This window comes from Mastigoproctus giganteus, chromosome 13 (assembly GCF_048544385.1).
Source record: "Mastigoproctus giganteus isolate SK-2022 chromosome 13, ASM4854438v1, whole genome shotgun sequence".
In the NCBI taxonomy this organism is placed as follows: domain Eukaryota; kingdom Metazoa; phylum Arthropoda; class Arachnida; order Uropygi; family Thelyphonidae; genus Mastigoproctus; species Mastigoproctus giganteus.
In genome coordinates this window covers 162,629,001-162,650,025 of record NC_143587.1, presented here as the reverse complement: position 1 = coordinate 162,650,025, position 21,025 = coordinate 162,629,001, and the positions used below count along the sequence as shown (strand labels likewise).

The following is a 21,025-nucleotide window of genomic DNA, read 5'->3' as shown; positions in this document are numbered from 1 at the left end:
TTTTACTTTAGATCTCCTACTTTGAATTCCTTTTGTTTTCTGTTTCGCTGGTGGGCAGAGATGCAACATCCACACTATCTGCAGAAATCTCTTCCTGATAAATACAATATTGAAAAACTAAATTCTGTCTGTCCATTTTTTTAGACCAGTATTCCATTATGTTATTATTTATTTATTTTATTATTTTTTTTTTTTTCATTAAAAAAAAAAAAACTTCTAATTCATTTAAAATTCTGAATCAGAAAGTTATAAAAAATTTTTCGGTTCCTTTATCAGAAAGGCTTTTAGAAGGTACTGACACCATAAACACTTCATTCACTTCTAACACAGTATAAGCCACTCTTGTGTCATCTAAAATGAAGGGGAAAAAACTGCTGCCTGCTGTTAACAATTAAATATAAACATTAGTCTAGTGCTTTGCACCATTTATATGAAGCATAAATAAATGGCAGTACAATAATTATGCCAACACATCAAGAAAAACAGGTTTCATAATTGGCAAAGCTGACGATTGTAGCCACTTCCTCAACAGTTTGGTTTTGCTGATTATGAAATTTTATTTCAGACCACAAAGGGTTAAAGGAGATAGGTAAAAGGCAGAACTTTTATTTTAAGCATTAGGGAACTTTTCAGGTGAGCACCTTTGATGGACTTTCAAATGGTTAAATGATAATAATTTTATAAATAATGAAATCAGTCATCAGTTGGAACTTTTATTTCCATGATGCAAGTTTCCATGCATCTCCTTACCCTTGTATAGATACAAAAAAAACTTTGACATGTTCACAAAAATTAGGAGCCATCAATATTTTGTTCTAACACGAATGTGTTACTTCTTTTAGGTACTCACTCAGTTACCATCCGTCACCCTAGCCATGCAACAAGAAGGATCACCAAAGTTTCTAAAATTTCATCAAGGAAGTGTTAGGGGAGTAGCATTCAGTCCTAGAGTAAGTAATTTGAAGTTTTTTTCTTTCAGATGAATGAGTTTTACATGCCATGCGAGTTAACAGATGAGAACACAAATGCTGTAATGACTCTATACAATGTATAAGTATTATGTTATATTTCTGTATTTATAAGCTGATCGAAAAGTTTGGAGACTGAACTAATATTTGGGAAATGTTGAAGCTTATGGACCATTCTGATATATTTCCTTCGAAGAATTCTCCTGATACTGTATACACTGATTTCATTGTTTCTACAAATTCTAGAGGCATTCCTGATAGGCATCTTGTGACACAGGAACAATTGCTAATTGTTACAATGTCACATTGTATATAATTTCTTCAGTCAATACAGATCTCTTTTAGGGGTTGGGGGCTTTGCACTTGGAAGCATAACAGGGAGGGGGAAGATGAGGAGCCATATGGAGTACAGTAATACCCCGACTTATGCGAACTCGGAGTTACGCGGTTCTTGATTTTTTTCGTTTGGCAACGCTGCCGCCCACTATCTTCAAGGTCGTTTTTCATATGTTATCGATATAAGGTGCGACGGCGGAGAATGAGAGCGAAAGAATTCAACTTTGCTGCTTTTATGTTTTTTATATCAGTGAAGGGGAAACACATTTCACCATAATAACGTAAAAACCAACACAATTCCAGCTATCGGTATAATCGCAAATGCAATTAGATCGAGTTTACTACCAGTTTATAACAGATTTCACTAGCAGAAACGCAACTGGATTTTTATTGTTTTATGGTAGTAACCCCTAGAAATGTGAGGTGTTAATAGTGTATCTCTGCCTTTATGGTGTTGTTTATTCAGTTGCTACATGCGCGCAGCTTTGTTTATGCGTATCAAGCGTGCCTCCTCATTTTGTAATTGTGCTTTATTCCCTAAAAATGAGTAAAATACTTAATTAAAAGGTGTGAAAAGGAAGCGTCCTGGTGAAGACACTGCAGATTCAGAGAGAAAAAGAAAAGGAATTATCAATAAACAGAGACGGACTGGATCAAAAATTCTTACCCGGGAAAATTTATAGTGGCCTCATACTATGGTTTATGGCCAAAATCACACTGGCCCACCGGGGTTTCCCCGGTAAGGCTTATGGCCAGTCCGCCTCTGTCGATAGAGAAAAAATATGAAATTGTGAAACGCTTTGAGCGAAATGAAAGACCGTGTGATATTGCACGTGCTACAGGCCTTAATGAAGCAACGGCGAAAAGCACATGACAATTGCAAACTTGACAGGTTGAAAATTGAAAAGGGCTCAATTGTAAAGGGCTTAAAAATTTTAGAAAACATAGACTCCAACGAAGAACGCGTTATAGCTACAAAGCAAAGGAATAAAAAAATTATTAGCTTGCTACGAAGAAATTCTGCGTGAAAAAAAGAACGCGCTGTGTCGTCAGACGAATTTGTTAGATTTTATGAAGCAATCGACATCGAAATAACTTTTTAACGTAAGTCATTTGTTTTTTAATACATATTTTGTATTAATATGTATAAAGAACTGCAATTTTATTAATATTTTTCTTCTAAACTAGTGTTTATGTTAGTCCTTGGTCCCAATTAAGCAAAATTTATATGTATTTATATGCAAAGTTGTACCCCGACTTACGCGAATTCGACTTACGCAATTTTCGTCGGACCCACCTATCGCGTAACTTCGGGGTATTACTGTACTTTGCAAGAAATTCTTGAATGGAAAGTGCAGATTGTGCAGGTAATCATATTAGTGCATTATATCAGCTTGTATCGTGACATTGTCATATAAGTTCCAGTTCCTCAAAGTTCACTTTTCTGGCCATGCAATTGCCAAAAAATTGTTTGAGTTTTGTATTCCTTGGTTCACTATTTGACCATGAGGGTAAAATTCATAATGAACAGTGCCCCTCAGATAAAAAAATAATAATAATAATATATGCACAATATTAATATTAGGAAATGATGCAAGGAAGTAGGCTTATACAGCATCAAAAAAAAAAAAAAAAAAAAAACTCCCACATCACCTGTCTATCCCTTCAAATAATTTTTCTTTCATTTTTACTTAAGTTTATTCAAATTACACACTTCCACAACATCAGATGGAGGTTTGTGCCAACGTTCAACTACCCTCTGACTGAAAGCAAATTCAAACGCATCTATCCTCTAACCATTCTTTCTCAATTTAAATTTATGTCACCACATGTGTGTTGTCTGTGTAACAGTAAGGATACCTTTAGCATAAATTTGCTCATTCCACTCAAAGCCTTTAATATCTCAATCAGATCATCTCCTCACAGATGCCTAGATTCCAGATACCACAGTTTGCAGAATTGAAGCCTCTCTTGGTTCCCTAAAATACCATTTGGTTCCTTCACTACATACAGGCTTATAGACCTGTATGTAGTACCTCAAGATGTAGCCTGTTCTGTCTTCTACAGCAGAATATTTATCTCTTTAGCCATACTGTCAAAATTCCTGTATATCATAGACTAAACCACATGATCTGTCTGCCTGCTTGAGTAGTGCAAGCAGGCTGTCTAACAGCCTGCTTGCACTACTCAGTGAACTTCATGTCTGCATCACAGTTCCCTCTGCAGGACTTTTTTGTTTTCTGCTGCCTTGAGTGTGGTCACACACTGTTAGTATGTTTTTCTGGGATTGTTGCTATCCATAATGCAACACCTTTCATTTATTAATATTAAACTTCAGCTCCCACTTCTCATTTTTGCACAGTTTTTCTAGTCTTGTTGTAGTGGCATAGACTGATTACTATCAGGAGCAGTGGCAATTGATGCAAGAAAGCAAGGTTATACAGCAACAGCCAGAAAAAAAAAAAAAAAAAAAAAAATCCTATTTCACCAATCCATTCCATCCAATAGTTTTGTTTAGTTCTTCCTTGAATTATTTAATCCCTTCCCGGAACATTTTTTTTCAGATGTGCCGTAACGGATCGACCTTTTTTTATTTTACAGATTAAAAGTATGCATCATGCGAATACTCATTGTATAGTTTTGTGTATTTTATTAATTTTTTTGTAGAAAATACATGGGAGTAATTAACTCATTTGGGCTATCCCAAGTTATCTCGTGTATGCCAAAAAGTGTGCAAATTATACAGATTTTTTTAATAAATTAGCACTTGAGTTAAAAGAAAGGAACAGAAAAACTCTTCATTACTCCCTTTTAAAGAACTTACATCCCACGAAACACTTTTTACTTTTTCTAGCCACTGTTCAATGACTTACTCATTGAACTTACTCATAGTATACTTACTCATAGTATAAATAAATACTCATAGTATACTTACTCATAGTATAAATAAATACTCATAGTATACTTACTCATAGTATAAATAAATACTCATAGTATACTTACTCATAGTATAAATAAATTTAAAAAATCAAATGGAACGCACAAGCAGTAACCTCCCGCCACAAGCAATAATTGCGAACTAACTGCATTCTGACATACGGCCGCCCCAAGTGGATAGGCAAGGTAAGCGTAGCTTATGGGCGGCAGTTCAACAGGGCGTCGATATTGTTTTTGCGAATTATTTTTGTGGGTTCAGTATTCTGCATCTAGGACAGCAAATTATATTTTGCTTACTGGCGGAACAGGAATGTGCTACTGTTCCTACATTGCTGTACAATATAAGTAAAATGAAAGTCAGTTGTCTGCTGCCAGGTGTAAGAAAATCCTGAGAAATCTCGGGATTTACCTGGCTAATGAAAAATTAGTTCCAGTTCTGCATTCCTTATATCTGTGTGACACCACGTCTCTGATATCCCAACAATATCTGCCTTTGATGTTTTGAGCAATACCTCAAATTCATCAAATTTATTTACTAAACTCCTAGCATTGGTGTACACGCAGGTATACATGCACCTATTTCTATTCTTAGCTACCCTAACACAACCCATGTGTTTACTTGTACCGCAATGACTCCCGGCAGTCTCTGAAATATCCTGCATCTTGTTTTTCAGGCTTCTGCTCATTCCAATAGAAGCAGTGCAAGAATCTTTCACCTCTGCCAGTGGCTACTGTTAATCTATTCGTCTTTGTCTCCCCTCAAGCTAGCAGTTTTCCGACCCACCTAATAGCATCTGAAACTTGTTGACCTCCAGCAAATTTCACATGCCGTATCATCGTTATCTTATCCTTCAACTGACTCGTTGCATAAGTGCGATATTTGGTCCTTGAGGTTGTCACAGACATTCTCTCAGATATGCCAGACAAGCTGTTCTTGCTACCTGGGAGTCTAAAACGCTGATGGAACTGATATTCGGGTGACACTCAAGTCAAGTGGACCCAATTTCGGCGAAGTCCGGACGGTCTATGACAGCCAAATCCTCTGCTTGCACCTTCACGATGGTGGGACTGTTAGTAATCCTGGGTATAACCTTCATGCACAAGTACATGGTGGGTGACCACCCAGGTGTGAACCAACGTAAGCAGGGGTCGAGGTGTGGCGCCCACACCACATAGAGGAACGCCGCCCCTCTATGTTACCAGGCAGTACTAGGTGGTAGATGACTCTCATCAACCGGTGAAATACCACCACTTTGCTTATTGGAGGCTTGAAGCGTTGGAACCCATGTTTAGTCTCTAGAGCTAAGTTCCGGGCAACCCTTCCCTATCTCTTCCATCATGCAGTATGATTGATGATTTTTGAGGTTATGATGAATGTCGTGGTGAGATCCAATATTCCTTACATTTCGAGGGTACAGCTCTAAAACGGTGTTCGCAGGCCGGCCGCTAGATAGTACACTGGACCAAACCTATTGGTAACTCTCTAGGAGGCTTCCGGATCAGCTAGTGTATAATCTTGCTACCTCTACTCTGCCAGATAGTGACTGGAGGGAGGCCGAGTAGTGTGTGTGTGCGGGGAGCATTGTCGAGGCCCCATTATGTCAAGGATCTGGGTATATTCTTACCACATGTGAGCCATATCCAAAAATTTCATTACTTCATACAGCATGTCCCACCCACTTTTTCTTACTATTGAATACACCATGAATTGTCAAAATAATAGAGCAAGCTTATCTGCGAAAAGATCTAAACCTCCCAACGACTTCCTAATTCATTTCACAAATATACGTGGTCTCAGTTCCAATCTCAACGATGTCCATTTCCACTTGCAGTCTTCCAAACCCCATGTACTTTTTCTGACGGAATCTCAGTTATCAGTTGATTCAACTACTGCTCATCTTAGATGTCCAAATTATTTGCTGTATGATTCCTTTCGCCTCAAAGGTGGTACTTGTGCATATGTCCGTTCTGATATTCCCTGTCAGAGACTTGGCAATTTGGAATCTCCTCTCTTTGATCTTCTCTGGCTTAAAATCTCTCTACCTCATTGTGTAAAATTCAACTGTTGTCTCTACCATTCTCCCAACTCCACTAATCACTTGGAGCTCTTTGACTTCCTCTCTTTGCAACTTGACTTTCTCCAGTCCAACTTTCCTAACAGTGAGGTAATTTTCCTTGGTGATTTTAACGTTCACAACTCCAGCTGGCTTCCGTTTTCTAGTCACACCGGCCCAGCAGGTCGAGATGCTGAGGCTTTTGCAATTACTAATGACCTAGCACAGATTGTTCATTTACCTACAAGAATACCGGACAATCCTAATCATACAGCCAATACGCTTGATCTTTTTCTCACAAACAACCCTTCTAAGTACAAGATTGAAGTGAGAGGTCCTTTAGGCACTTCAGATCACAACTTGGTGATTGTCTCTTCTCCAATGGAACCTTTATCTCATGGCTATTCCCAACCTCGTATTGTTTGGCATTACAAGAATGCAAAATGGGATGACCTGCGAGACTTCTTTTCCTTGGTCTGATTATTGTTTCAAAACTTCTGATGTCAACGTTTGCTCAGATCGTGTCAGTGAAATTATTCTTGCAGGAATGGAATCCTTTATCCCACACTCCACTTTAAAATCTCGTCCTTTATCTAAACCTTGGTTTTCCAATAAATGTGCTAAGGCTGTCCAAGAGAAGAATGTTGCATATCGTAATTGGCTTGTTTCTAATTCTTCAGTTTCATTTTCTGCCTACACCAAAGCTCGCAACAATTGTAAAGCAGTTATTAATCAGTCCAAACTAAAGTTTGAACAGGCTAAGAGTAGAAAACTTGCTTCTTGCCCTAATGGTAGCCGAGCATTCTGGTCTCTTGCCAAAGCTATTGGCCGCAACTTTTGCCCATCTCTGCTCTCACCTCTGTCCAAACCAGATGGTTCTGTTGTCACTTCAGCCAAGGATAAAGCTGACCTGCTAGCATCCCATTTTTCTTCGAGCTCATGTATTAATGATCTTGGTAAAACACCTCCCACCATTCCTAACACGCTCCATTCAATGCCTCCTGTGGTCTTCTGTCAAAAGAATATGAGAAGGATTTTGATGAATCTTGATGCTAAGAAAGCTCCAGGTCCTGATGGTATTTCTCCACTTGTTCTCAAAACCTGTGCTCCTGAACTTACTCCTATTCTTTGCCGCCTTTTTTCACTTTCTTATTCCAAAGGTGTTTTTCCTTCTGCTTGGAAATTTGCTCATATCCAGCCAGTTGCTAAAAAGGGTGACAAATCCCTCCCATCCAATTATCGTCCCATTGCAATTACTTCTACTCTTTCTAAAGTAATGGAGAAATCAATTAACCGCCAACTCTTAAACTACCTAGAAACCGTCCGTCTGATCAACGATCGCCAGTATGGATTCCGTCAGTGTCGATCCACTGGTGATATTCTGGCTTATGTTACCCATTTATGGACTAATTCAATGGAAAGGTTCTGTGAAACACAAGTAGTTGCTCTTGACATCTCAAAGGCTTTTGATCGTGTTTGGCATAAAGGTCTTCTAAACAAGCTTCCATCTTATGGTTTGCCAACTGTTTTTAGTAATTGGTTATCCAGTTTTCTCTCTGATCGCTCACTGAGGGTGATGGTAGATGGCTCTCTGTCTTCTAACTTCTCCACTAATGCTGGTGTCCCCCAAGGTTCAGTTCTTTCCCCCACTCTTTTCCTCTTGTATATTAATGACCTTCTTCCATTGACTGGAAATCCTATCCATAGTTTTGCCGATGATAGTACATTGCATTCAGCTTTCCATTTTGAGAAACCTTGTCCAGCTCAATCAGCTTCAAGTTCTCGAAAATCTTCTGCCAATTCCTTAAATGCCAATCTTCAGGTAATTCTCCAGTGGGGCAAAGACAACTTAGTTGATTTCAACCCTTCTAAAACTCAATCTTGTCTTATATCTCGCAAAAAGGATTCTTCTGCTCCTATGCTTATCTTTAGTGACACTCCGATTTCTTTACAAAATGATATATCTCTTTTGGGGATTACCCTGACTTCTAATCTCTCTTGGCACAAGCACATTACAAATATTGCTTCCTCTGCATCTAAAAAACTTGGTTTTCTCTTTCGCTGTCGTCGTTACTTTTCTTCCAAACAGCTGCTCACTCTGTATAAATCGCAAATCCGCCCTGCCATGGAATATTGTTCCCACATCTGGGGTGGTGCCCCCAAAACCTCTCTCAGTCTTCTTGATTCCATTCAGAAGAGGGCAGTTAGGTTAATTAATGATTCATCTCTAACAGAGTCTCTCCACTCGCTTTCTCATAGACGCACTGTTTCTGCTGCATGCCTCTTCTACAGATACTTCCATGGGCACTGTTCTTCTGAATTGGCTTCTATAATTCCCGCTCTCTCTTTCAAAACAGTCCGAACACGTGCCGCCATCAGCCAACACCATTTACTGTCCAACTACAAACTCACAGAACCAACTTTTCATCTTCCTCATTTATTCATTCAACTCCCGTTTTCTGGAACAACCTTCCTTCATACGTATTTCCTGAAAATTACAATCTACAGAAGTTCAAGTCCAATATCAACAAATATCTTCTTTCTTCTTCTGAACCTCCAACCCAAGCACTGTACTAAGTACTATAGGTTCTAATACCTCTCGTGTTTGGGGTTCTCATAAAAAAAAAAAAAAAAAAAAAATCCTAGTTCCTATATTATTGGCTATTTTGGTGGCCGCTCGTTATCCGGATTTTTTTCTCTCCAGACATCTACCAAGTCCCATTTAGTACAAACCTTGATTAATTCACAAACCCTCCTGTACCATGATGCCGGGTACCCCCCCAGAAATTTGTCCATAGTGGGGTCAGGAACGCAGTCCCCTGCTATTACAACCCACTGAACCCTCCCTAATATTGTTGCCCAGTCCCTGAAACAGAGTTTTCCTTTCTAAAGTGGAATTTGGGCTATAGACAAGATTAGTCTAATCGTGCGCCCCCCATAACTCCAATCCACTGCCACAACCCAACCTTCTGTATCCCTACCCACCAGTCGTATTGTCCCTAAAATTGGAGGAACCACTACTATTCCCACCCCTGCGGATCGATTTGTCCCAAAGCTCCAAAATCCTAAGAACCGGTATCTGTTTTGAAACTGCTGGCTGTCTGCTAAACTTGCAAAGTGGGTTTCTTGTAGAAACCAAATTTTCACCCCCATGTTCATTATAATTTGCCATATCATCCTTTGTTTGTTAACTGCTCTCAGACTCTGTATATTTAACAACATAAATGTTATTCCAGACATTATGAGCAGAACTTTACTAGAACTTCTGCTAAGATATTCCTATGTTCAGCATTTAACTTTAATTTGTTATTGGTGAGCAACACAGTGAGATCTCCAACAGTCTTGTTTGTAATACTGGAAATAACAAAATCTCCCCAAGCGAACTGTATATTTACTACTTCACCCTCCTCATTTTCATTCCAAAGAAAAACCTGTTCTCCTCGAGTTTTAACAATTTCTGCCAAGCTTCGCCTATATTCCCTGTATTCTTTTGTGTTTCCTACTACATTTAACCATTCTATTCCTTTGTATTCCCTTGTTTGTATGCCATCTGAATCCGAATCTGACCCCAAAAGTGTTTTGCAATCTTTCTTACCGCCTGACAAAATTGATACCTCTTCCCCCTCTATTTGTTTTATTTCGGTCTCTTCTTGAATTTCCTCTGTTCCCCCTTTTGCCCTTTTAGTTTTACTGCTCTTTTTTTTTTATTTCTTCCTTCTCTCCCCCCCCCCCCCGCTTATGTACATTTCGCACTGTATTTTCCACTTCCACGTCCTCAGTTAGTTCCGCTCCGCGTGTTCCGATTGTGTGCTGACATATCGTACGCTATTGTAAATGTTGGTGTGATTTCTTTAATCTGCGTTTCACCCCTCTGCACTACTATGGTTTCCACGCTCTCAGCATTAGGCATATCTTTTGGCAGCTTGCTCGCTTTCTGCTGTCCTCCCGCACCAGAAATTCTTTTGGCAAGCATGCATTCCAGGCATTGAATGAATTTATGTGTGGAAAAAAGCTCTGCATTTTTTACAATTATTAAGGCAGTTGGCCGTAATGTGACCTGTGCCATTGCAATTAAAACAACGTGATTTTTGGCATTCTGCTCCCAAATGGTCTTTACCTCCACGCCTCAAACAAACTTTCTGAACTCCTGTGTAATTTATTAATAACCTGTGACCCATCAAATCGATGATGTTTGGCACGGGCGTTTACATGTCAATATGAATTTTCACCGTACCTGTTTCTACGCCTGGCCATTCCTCATATTCTTTCCTGTGAATCTTAATAACCTTACCAAACTTGTTTAAAAAGCTCTGGACAGGACTATTAGACATTTCTGCCCGAAACCTGTCAATAGTAACCACTTTGCATATGTTACCAATTTGCACAGGTGTGATCATGACATTTCTAATAGAAAACGTTTTCAAAACCTTTTCTCTTGCCTCTACTGTTTTCAAGACCAACTGATATTTCTGCTTCGGTAATGGAGTTAATCCTTTTATTTCGTGAACCGAAACAACCTGAGTCACTCCCTGCATTACCTCTCTAATTGAACAAACCTGTGTAGTCTGAAACTCCACTGTCCTTTCTCTAAAAAAGAACTGTGCCATAATCAATCTCCGTTCCTTAAGGAAAATGAATAGATAAATATCCCGTGTCCTGTGTGACACCAGCAAAACGAAAAAAGAAAATACCGAACTTGGCAGAAATAAATTTCAAAGAAATGTAAAACAAAAGAAAATCAATCACTTACTACCCTACTAAAGGAGGTTCCCCCACAAGGGGGTTACCTCAGCTGAAAGGACCTTGATACAATCGGACACTTTCCTCAACTTTCAGAATGAGTAGAACACATCTGAACAAAACAAATCACAAACCAACCTCTAGACCAGTGATGGCGAACCTTTTTGAAGAGTGGGTCAATTATTTTTATTTCTTTTTTAAAATACTAGCCCGTGAGTCATAAGTTAGTGGTCTCAATTAGAAAGGGGGGGGGGGTAAAAAGGATGCCAATTATTTGGAAACATCAAACAATTTGTTAAGAGATCAAGTTGATAGTTGAATCTTTTTGGTTCTCACTTTTGAAATAATCCAAAAAAGGTTTGTTTCCTTTTTGATTTATAACTTTAACTTTTGCGAAGAGCTAAAAAAAAAAAGTAAATATCGAAGCTTGATTTGATACCTTGTACCGCACCAGGTGACATCATGACCAATATTGCCTCTGCACAAAGTATTTGAATGAGCAAGGAATAAAAGAAAACGCCTTTATTTTGAAATATTCTTCATTAATAATTAACATATTTACAGATACAGTATGTGTAATAAAGTTGATAAAAGTATATTTAATGCGAAATTTGTTGTTGCTTACTTTCAGACAGTTTCTTAATATTAGGTACATACTTCGTGTTCATTACTTTAATACATTTTGCAGTCAATTCATTTCCAAGTTTATTCCTGTTGGAAGATTTAAAAAATTCATTGAGGAAAACAATTTTTCACATGAATATGTGGACCCGAACGTTGTGAGAAGAGCGTTAGCCAGTTTCCTCATACATGAAAAAATATTCGGTAAAGAATACCATGCGTTTAATATAATATTTTCAACTTTTAGTGTGGGATCTTCATTAGGCCTAGCTGCATTACTTTCTGAAATTTTTCCTTCTACTTCGAAAATCAAGTTTTCAAATTTATTTTTCCACACTATGCTGCTTTGGAATTCAATTAATTCCATTTCTAAGTTAGTGATACCTAGCCACATAAAATCGTTTAGCTGCATTGTATCGTACTCTGCTTTATGTGCACATAAAATAAAGCGAAATGTATTTTCCAAACTTTTAAATTGATTATATCTCTCATGGAAAGCTTGTTTTATTTTTTGCAAAATGGTTAAATATATTTTAATTGCATTTTCTTGAATGTCAAGAATATTTTCAAAATCTTTAGTGTTTTGAAAATGTTTTTGTAATTGAGTAAAATATTTCATGGTGCTCATTTCCAAATCTTTAATAAAGATATCAAGTTTTTTCATAAATATTTTGATATTTTCAAACATCATTAATGCAATTTGTCCATGTCCCTGAAGTTTTTTATTCGGTTCATTGAAATGCTGAGTGATATCACATAAGAACATTAAATCATTTAGCCAATTTATATTTGAAAATTCGTCATAACTATTCTTTTTTTCATTCAAAAAGAGCTTTATTTCGTCTAATAAAATGACAAACCGATTAAGAACTTGGCTGCAACTGAGCCATCGAACATTGTTTTATATCAAAATCCCAGAATATTGGCACTCAATTTCCTCTAATAATTGTGCAAATTCTCGCTTATTAAGACCATTTATAAAGTTAATAACTTTAATTACAACTGGCATTACATTAGAAAATGTTTTTAAACCTTGCTTCGCACATACAACTTGCTGGTGTATTATACAACGAAATTCTATCAGAGAATGTCTAATATTTTGCTTAAGCTGCTGAATAAAACCAATGTTTTTTTCCCACCATATTGTGAGCACCGTGTGTTGTTCCAAAAACAATTTTTTGTAGGTCAATTTCCATTTTTTTAAAAATGCATTATCAAATTCTTTAAAAATATCAAGACCGGTACACCTTCCTTTCAATGTTATTAGTTTTATTAACTCTTCTTTCATTATATTGCCTGCATTATATCGAGCAAAAACTGCTAGTTGTACATAACCATTTACATAATCATTCTCATCTAAAGCAATCGAATACATTTCTACAGACTTTAAGTCGTTATGTATTTGAGAAGAAATATTTCTTTCTAATTCTATTACTCGATCTTTAATAGTATTGCGACTTATTGGTAACTCATTTATACGCTTTATAATCGAGTCTTTTTCTTTAAAATCTGAAAACAGTAGAATTACATTCTAAAAATGCTTGTTTTACAAACTCCTTCTGAAAGAGGTTTCCCATGGCGAGCAATGCAATGGGTTACTTGAACACTAGCAGCTGTAATGTTATTTTTCGGAGTCAAAAAAGTTTTTAAAACACTTGTTTGTGAATCATTCTGTTTATTTTTATTTATTTTTTTTATAAATCTGACATTACATATTTATATTTTATAATTGTTTAATATTTTCGATTATCTTTTCTCTCTGTTCTAATTTAAAAAAAGTAGGCCAATATTACAGTAAACGCGTGCGTGTGGGTTACTTACAAAGCCTTCGTGGGTCAGTATCTGACCCACGTGTCATAGGTTCGCCACCACTGCTCTAGACGATCGTTTCGAAGCTATTGGGCTTCATCATCAGTGGGCAGGCAGGTACTCTGGTAGTGCAACATGCCATCACAGTTGCGAAGTTATATCCACAATATGAGAGATGCCAAAGGGTGTTGGTAATAATGTATTTTGAAACCGAAATTCACAAGGCATAATCCTTATGGGTTTTGGTAATTAACTATATAATATCTGTGTAGATACACCATAGTTAACCCATAAGTTTGAACTACGTATGTAGTGTAAAAGGCATCGTTTTAATAGTATCTCATATTGTGGGTGCCTTCACAACAAGATAGCTGGATTGCACTACTTCAAATAAATAATGCTTCTCTAGTAGAGAAGACTACTGTTATTTATTTTCAGAGGATACCACCACCCACACGATCGTTTTGAAGCTAGTGAGCTTCATCATCATCAGTGGGCGGGCCAGCCCGCCCACTTCGAAACTAGCTTCGAAGCGATTGTTTCGAATATAGCTGCCACAATCTGTTGTTTCCGTGGGGTGACTTCTAGATTTATGTAGAGTTGGGCCCTAGAAATGGTGTATTGGTTGCCAGTCTGCCAGTTGAGCCATTTCAGGAGTCAGTGTTCCAGACTGAGGAACTTGTTGTGGAAGCAGAGGACCAAATGGTTGCTGCATACAGAGGTATGGGATAGACACATCAGACAACATATTTCTTTACCAGGTCGGCGTCATGAATTCCAGTTAGTTCTTGGCGGATCGCCCACATAGCGGAGTACATTTTGGTTTTTGTGTTCAGGAGGTGAGCCTGAAATGTCAGCCCCTAATCCCAAACTAATCAGAGATCCTTGTGTGTTTTAACTTTCTGAATGGGTGATCCATTGATGGTAAGATTGATATCATTATCATTAATTTGTAATCCGATGGAAGCCAGATATTGTTGAAGGTTATGGATAGTTTTACTTGCCTGCAAGGTAGTGCTAAGAGCCTGAGTGTGGTCGGAGGATGTGATGTAAAGTTTCAGGTCATCAGCATATGATTGGAAGTCAGTTTGGGATGCCAGGAAGGGCTCCAGTGCTTCGGAAAATAGGGTTGATGATAGGAAACCCCCCCCTTGTGGGATACCCCTATTAGTAATGCAAGTTGTCCTAAAGTTGCAATGTAAGATGATGAGATGTCTATGCTCCAGGATTGATTTAATGATGTTGAAGTAATGCTGGAGAATGGTGATTAGAGCTGTTATGTCTGTTTTGTCATAGGCAGCTTTTATGTCAAAGAAGATAACATCAAGCTGTCCTGTTGTTGAGGGCTTTCTGGATTCTGGTAAGGGTGTCCAGGAGATTGCTATTAGTAGATCTCCCCTTAATCATGGTGTGGAGGTACGGAGGCCTGTGATTGAAACAGTGGTCTGCAGTAGTGAGCTGGATTGCTTTCTCAAATATCTTGAGGAACCCACAGCTGATGGCAATAGGCCTGAAATCTTGAGTGTGCTTGGGGTCTCTGCATTTAGGGGCTGCACGAACAAAATATATGTTCCAGATCTTTGGAATCTCTCCACTTTCTAGGATTTTATTGAAAATGTGGACTAGGAGGTCTATAATATATGAACTACAGATTTTGATTAGAAACAGAGGAAAGCGGTCGGGACCCACTACAGCTATCAGTAAGTTTTTTGACGATCTACATCAGATGGCTTCAGGTTATGGTTAGGAGTGATATTGGAGGTTTGCAGATAGTGCCAAAAAGTGCAACCAGGGGTTGTGCATGTGTCTGGCCGGTCTGTTGAAAAGTGAGCTTAGTCCATTCTTTAAATATTTCTTCCTTCATAGTTATTTGCTTGTGGCTCTGTTTCTGGAATCTTTTAGATCTTTTCAGCTTATCCAGGGCAAGTTGGTTGCAGACAAGTCGTTTTTGTCTTAAGAAGAGAGCCCTTGCCTTTTTATAGGCACTGAAGTCTTTGGCATCAGCTGATTTTCTCCATCTTCGGTAGGCCTTCTGCTTCTGGAGGAAAGTTTGCTTGATTGTTAGATTAAACCATACAGAGGTTCTGGAGGTGATGCGTATTTCTTTTGCAGCTCCCTCTTTGGCTATTCCATAAAGCTCTTCGGCTAGGTGGATTAGGGCTATGTCAGGAGGAACAGTAAACAGGTGTGTCCAGTTGAATTCTCTGAGACGTCTGAGGATGATTTCTGGTTTCAGGAATTTTTGTAGCAAAGGTTAGTTTGCTCTCAGGTTGGTTTTCTTTCCTGGGCAAGTGATGATTGTGATTTTTTTGTAGGGCGATTTCACATGTGATAGGTCTGTGATCAGAGTAGAATTTAAAAGAAGAGGCGATCATAGAGATGCTGTCAAGATTATGGAATACAAGGTCAAGTGTGATATTACCTCTGGTTGGGCTCGTAACAATTTGCATGAGGCCCAGGGAAGCAAATATGGTGTCCACTTCTTTCCTAGCTTCTTCATGGCATGGTGTAGGCATGTTGAAGTTACCTGTCACTGTGGTTTTGAGGCTTGTTTCCAAGTTTGTTGCTATCCAGTTGTGTAGCTCCTCTCTTGAATCTTCAGTAGGATCTGGGGGAAAATATATTACACAGACTTGAATCTGGGTATCCTTGAACAAATAACACTGTGGAAAGAGCTTCAGAGTTTTGCGTTTGGCTGGTTTTAGTTTTAGTGGGTTGAAAATTTTCTCTGAAGACCAGGGCGACTCCCCTCCTCGTCTGACTTCTGGAATTCTCTAGAGAGATACTTTGTCGGCTTCGTGAGTGTATGTAAGTGATTGCTGTTGGGTAACCACGTTTCTATAAATTTCATATTCTTCCATGAGGGGCAGTGATTGAAGTGTATTTAGTTTGTTGGTGAGACTTCTGATGTTTTGGATGAAGCAAATGAGCTGAAGGTATTTTGGGTTCATATGTTCCTGGTCTGTTGGTTGCTATGTTGAATGGTTGATTTCGTTGGTGAATAAATTTTCTCTATGAACCCTGTCAATGAATGGTTTTGGGTCTAAAATTATACTTTGTTTATCTGGAGAACAGAAGATGACAAATGAGGTATAACTAGGGCGCCTTGTTTTGATGGGTTTTACTTCTACTTGTGCTGCGAACTCTGTAGCCAACATCATCTTGATGTTTTTGCCCGTTGTAGCTGGGCTCAATCTTGAGACAAATCTTTTCGCGAGTCGGGACCGCAGTGATATTATAGATTGAAGACAGGCATTGAGTGTTGATTTCTATGAGGTTTCGAAGATCTGATGTCTGGTGAATATTCATTTGTGTGAGGCACATTGATACCTGGGTAAAATGATTGAACCATATCAGCTGATTGCAGGTTTAACTGCCTGACAAGAGAAGAGGGAGGTTTAGCTACCGTCCCCAAGGTTAACCTGTCATGCTTTTCCGGGTGCATCTGTACCACCTTAGTATATGTCTGTTTGGTGGGAGGGCCTGAAGGATTACTCCGGTTGTTATTCTGAGGGTTTTCTGAAGACTGGCTCTGAAAGCTTCATGATTTTGTACTTTGGCTGATGATAGTTGGCAAGTTCTGTTGTGCCAGTTCACCAGATGCTTCCACCAGGAAATGCTGCTGGCTGGGGAGTGCAGTTGACAATGAGGTGTGATTCACTGGGGCGTGTGTTTGGAGAATTGATTCTCTAGTACCGCTATCACTTATTTTCTTAGTCGGCACCATGATAATGGTTAAAATTAAATTTTCTGAAAAGAACTTCACCAGGTTAAACAATTTGCACCTTCCGTGTTACTGGACTTTTCTGTCCATCCGTCTAATTATAAACAGGTAGTAAAGTCGATCTTATTGCATTTGCGATAATACCGATAGCTGGAATTGTGTGGGTTTTAACATTATTATGGTGAAATGTGTTCTCCTTCCCTGAAATCTTCAATCATATAAAAAAAAAAAACCCATATAAAGAATCTTCTCTTCTCTTCTTTCCTATTTTTTTTTTTGCTTGATACCCCTTATCTCATTTGTGCGTGCTGTGATCGTCGTTATTGATTGATTATTTTATTTATTTATTATTTTTGTTTGTTTTAAATTTTACAATCCTAAAAAAAAAAAAAAAAAAAAAAATTTGAGCGAAAAAAATTTACGTAAATCCATAGTTGCATAAGTCGGGGACTTACTGTATCGAAAAATGTTCAGCAACCTATGTAAAATATATGGCGAGATAAAAAACGGAAAACTTACCTTGCACTACTCACGTGTCCAATATGATGCTTTCCTTTATTTTTTACGATGTTACGTATGGTTTGGTCACCAACATTATAATGGTTCCTTAGAGATTTAACAGATGCACCGTTTTCAAACTTTTGAATAATTTCAAGTTTTTGTTTAACTGAAAATGCAACTCTTTTGTGTTTACCCATCATTTTCACGATTTCTAAACAAAAAAAAAATTTACTATAAAAAAAATTCTGACATAAATAACGAAACAAAATTTCCTTTTGCCCTGCAATGGAACAGAACAAAATCAACACGACGCACTAAAACAAACTAAAAATTTTTTTTTTTTTTTTTTTGAGGGACAGGTGTGAAGACAGTGGGGATTGCAGGATAATAGGTACACTAATCTCCCAATGCCGACTTATAATACCGCTTATTTACAACTTGCAAAATATCTGTTTATACCTATTCTAGTTATTACTTGAATTTTTTGATTTCTGGTTGTTGTTTTTTTTTTTTTTTTAATTTGAAGTCTTGAAGTGTCCTGGTTAATCGAGAGTCTGCTGTATATTGAACAATTTCTTCAATTGTTTCAAAATCCACAACTTTCTCAATTTCAGAAACATTTCCCACTATTAAATTCAAAAACAGGATATTTTTGCAAATGAACTTGCATATTTGCAAAACGACCTAATTTTTTTTTTTTTTTTTTTTCTTTGAGATCCTTAGCCATTGCCAAAAATTGATATTTATATATAAAAATACTGCTAATCAGTGTGTTTAAGTGCCTTTCTAAATTTCCTTTTTTTTTTTTTTTATGTATAGCCATGGAAGCATTGCAAATCAAACAACAACATTTTTTTTTTTTTTTTTTAAGCCGACCGGGCTAGCCGGATGGGTAAAGTGCCTGCCTGGCAACCCAAAGGTCACGGGTTCGATTACCACCTCGGGCTTGGATCAAAGTACTGCAAAAACCTTGGAAGGTGCATTATGGCCACAGAAGCCTATGCACCAACAACTACCAAAAAAAAAAAAAAAAAAATTTTCTTTTATCATTACAAAAAAGTATTCTAGTATTGCTATTCATTTTAAATCAAAGGTTATTAAATTTACATATAAATACTGTCCAGTTATTAATATTAAGCTAAATAAGAATTTGATACATACACTATGCTCTGCACAACGTAACTGTGTGAATTTTCGTTAGACAAGCCTGGCGGCTGTACGATGAAAAGAGTAGTTACATGGTTCAATGGATTTATAATAAGCATATGCAGTGGAGCACATAATAATAATATTTAAATTTTGACTAATCAATTTTTTATATAGATTTAAAATTTGTCGTGATCGACTGAAATTAAAGCCACGATCAACTGGTAGATCACGATTGACTTGTTGGCCACCCCTGGTATGGCAATGGTCAGACCAAAACCTGAGTACTGCATACAGGTATGGAGGCCTCATTTTAGGAATTATGTAGAGCTGCTGGAGAATGGATACAGAGAAGGGCGATGAGATTGAGAGGAGCAAAGAAGTGCTTTTACCACGAAAGGCTTCGGTTTGGCATATTGAGGCATCTGAAGATAGAGGGACCTGCGAGTTGATCTGATTGAGGTGTTTAAGGTTTTGAATGGCTTGAGTAAATTCATTGCTGATGGGATTCTTCCTCTTTTTCGGATTGTCTTACGTGAGGACACATAAATTCAAATTTAGGAAGGATGGTTGCAGAATAGATGTGCAGAAGTTTGCCTTCAACCAACAGGTGGTTGATTGCTGAAACATGCTTTGATCCTTCATTGTGGAAGTGGATAATTTGAATAAATTCAAGGAAGAACTAGGTAAACTATTGGGGGGGGGATAAATAGGTGAATTTTTTTTTTTTTTTTTTTGCTAATTCTGTTAAAAACTTGCTTTCTTGCATCATTGCCCCTATTAATACTAACATGTTAACAACTTGTCTAGTCAGCAGATAATGGTATATATAATGACTTTCAGTGTAGTACAACAGACTTCTGTCATACATCTGATTTTGAAACATTAGATCACACCATTCCATCCTGCAGTGGGTTGATAATGGCTGCAGATAAACTGCAGCCATTATCAACCGACTGCAGGATAGAAGCCCCCCTCAACAATTCATTTTGATGAAAATGGACCATAATCTACCACGCTGGTCCAGTGCAGGTTGGCAGATCGACCGTATTTTAGTAGTCAGGGGCTTGAACCCTGGTCTGTGAGTAGAGCGTGTGCTACTGCACTCCTGCTCCTGACCACACGGCTACAGAGATCACACCTAATATAACTTAAAGAAAAAATCATTAATATTTTGCTGGATGCCATTTTTTTCCTGGAATTCCAGGAAACAAAATAGCAGATTTCTGCTAGAAATGCCTAGAAACATGTTTTGTCATATGTGGACAACAAACCAATAAATTTGCCAGGCATGTATTGACCAATGGGCACTAAAATTGCATGCTCAAACCTAATAAGTGTCTTCAAATCAAGCAAACTCACAATTCTGGTAGTCCAGTTTTCTTATGTTTAGAAGTGAAGAAGTTATTCTTACAAAAAACTCATATAGGTCACACAGTATTAAAATGGTATCCAAACTCTCTGGTAAGTAGAATCATTATACCTTTCTTTTACATAGGTTTATTAATTATTAATAGCAAATGACTTCTCTGTAATGATTACTAATCTGCTAAATTGCATATCTAAACTTTTCATATAGTAGAAATAATAGTTTTTGATTGAATATCTTATTTGATCTTTAAATTGTTCCAATGACATTCCTTTTTTAAATGCTAAATTGACATAGGGTTTAAAAGTGTAATTCAAAGTCATAAACTTAATTATTGCCATGCTCACTTTTGTTGTTCTTTATCACTTTAAATATATTTCTTGGAGTAGTAGGAACTTTAAATACCATACAATTAGTGTTATTTAACTTTACTTAATGTTTCCTTTTAAAGCATTTTATCAACAGCTGTTTTAAATTTCTTAGCTATATTTTTTTATTTGTAAAGAGCCATGCTCAAATGTATCATTAATGTCAAAGATTATTACAACATGCATAACAACAATAGAATACAGTCAGTCCTCATATAACACGCGTTTACACTACACGAATTTGATCGTACACAATTTATAAATGGGGGAACGATATCATAAATAACATGAACCGAATTCGCTTATGCATGATTGGCCTTTGTGTTTACAAGAAATGGCAGTCAAACGCGGAATCACTCCAACTGAACGCGGCACGATAGGAATGAAGAGAAGATTCTGAAAATGTGTTTATGTTTTTTATATCAGTGAAGGGGACACACATTTCACCATAA

At 37.5% G+C, this 21,025-nt stretch overlaps 1 protein-coding gene across 1 annotated transcript in view; it reads left to right on the top strand.

Moving 5' to 3' along the window:
- LOC150076565 (uncharacterized) overlaps positions 1-21,025 on the top strand; it is a 308,265-nt gene that overhangs the window by 85,575 nt on the left and 201,665 nt on the right. The window contains exon 3 of the mRNA XM_090387038.1: positions 843-950. Within this exon, the coding sequence (XP_090243164.1) occupies positions 876-950 (75 nt within the window). The 5' untranslated portion in view covers positions 843-875. The remainder of the gene's footprint in view (positions 1-842; positions 951-21,025) is intronic.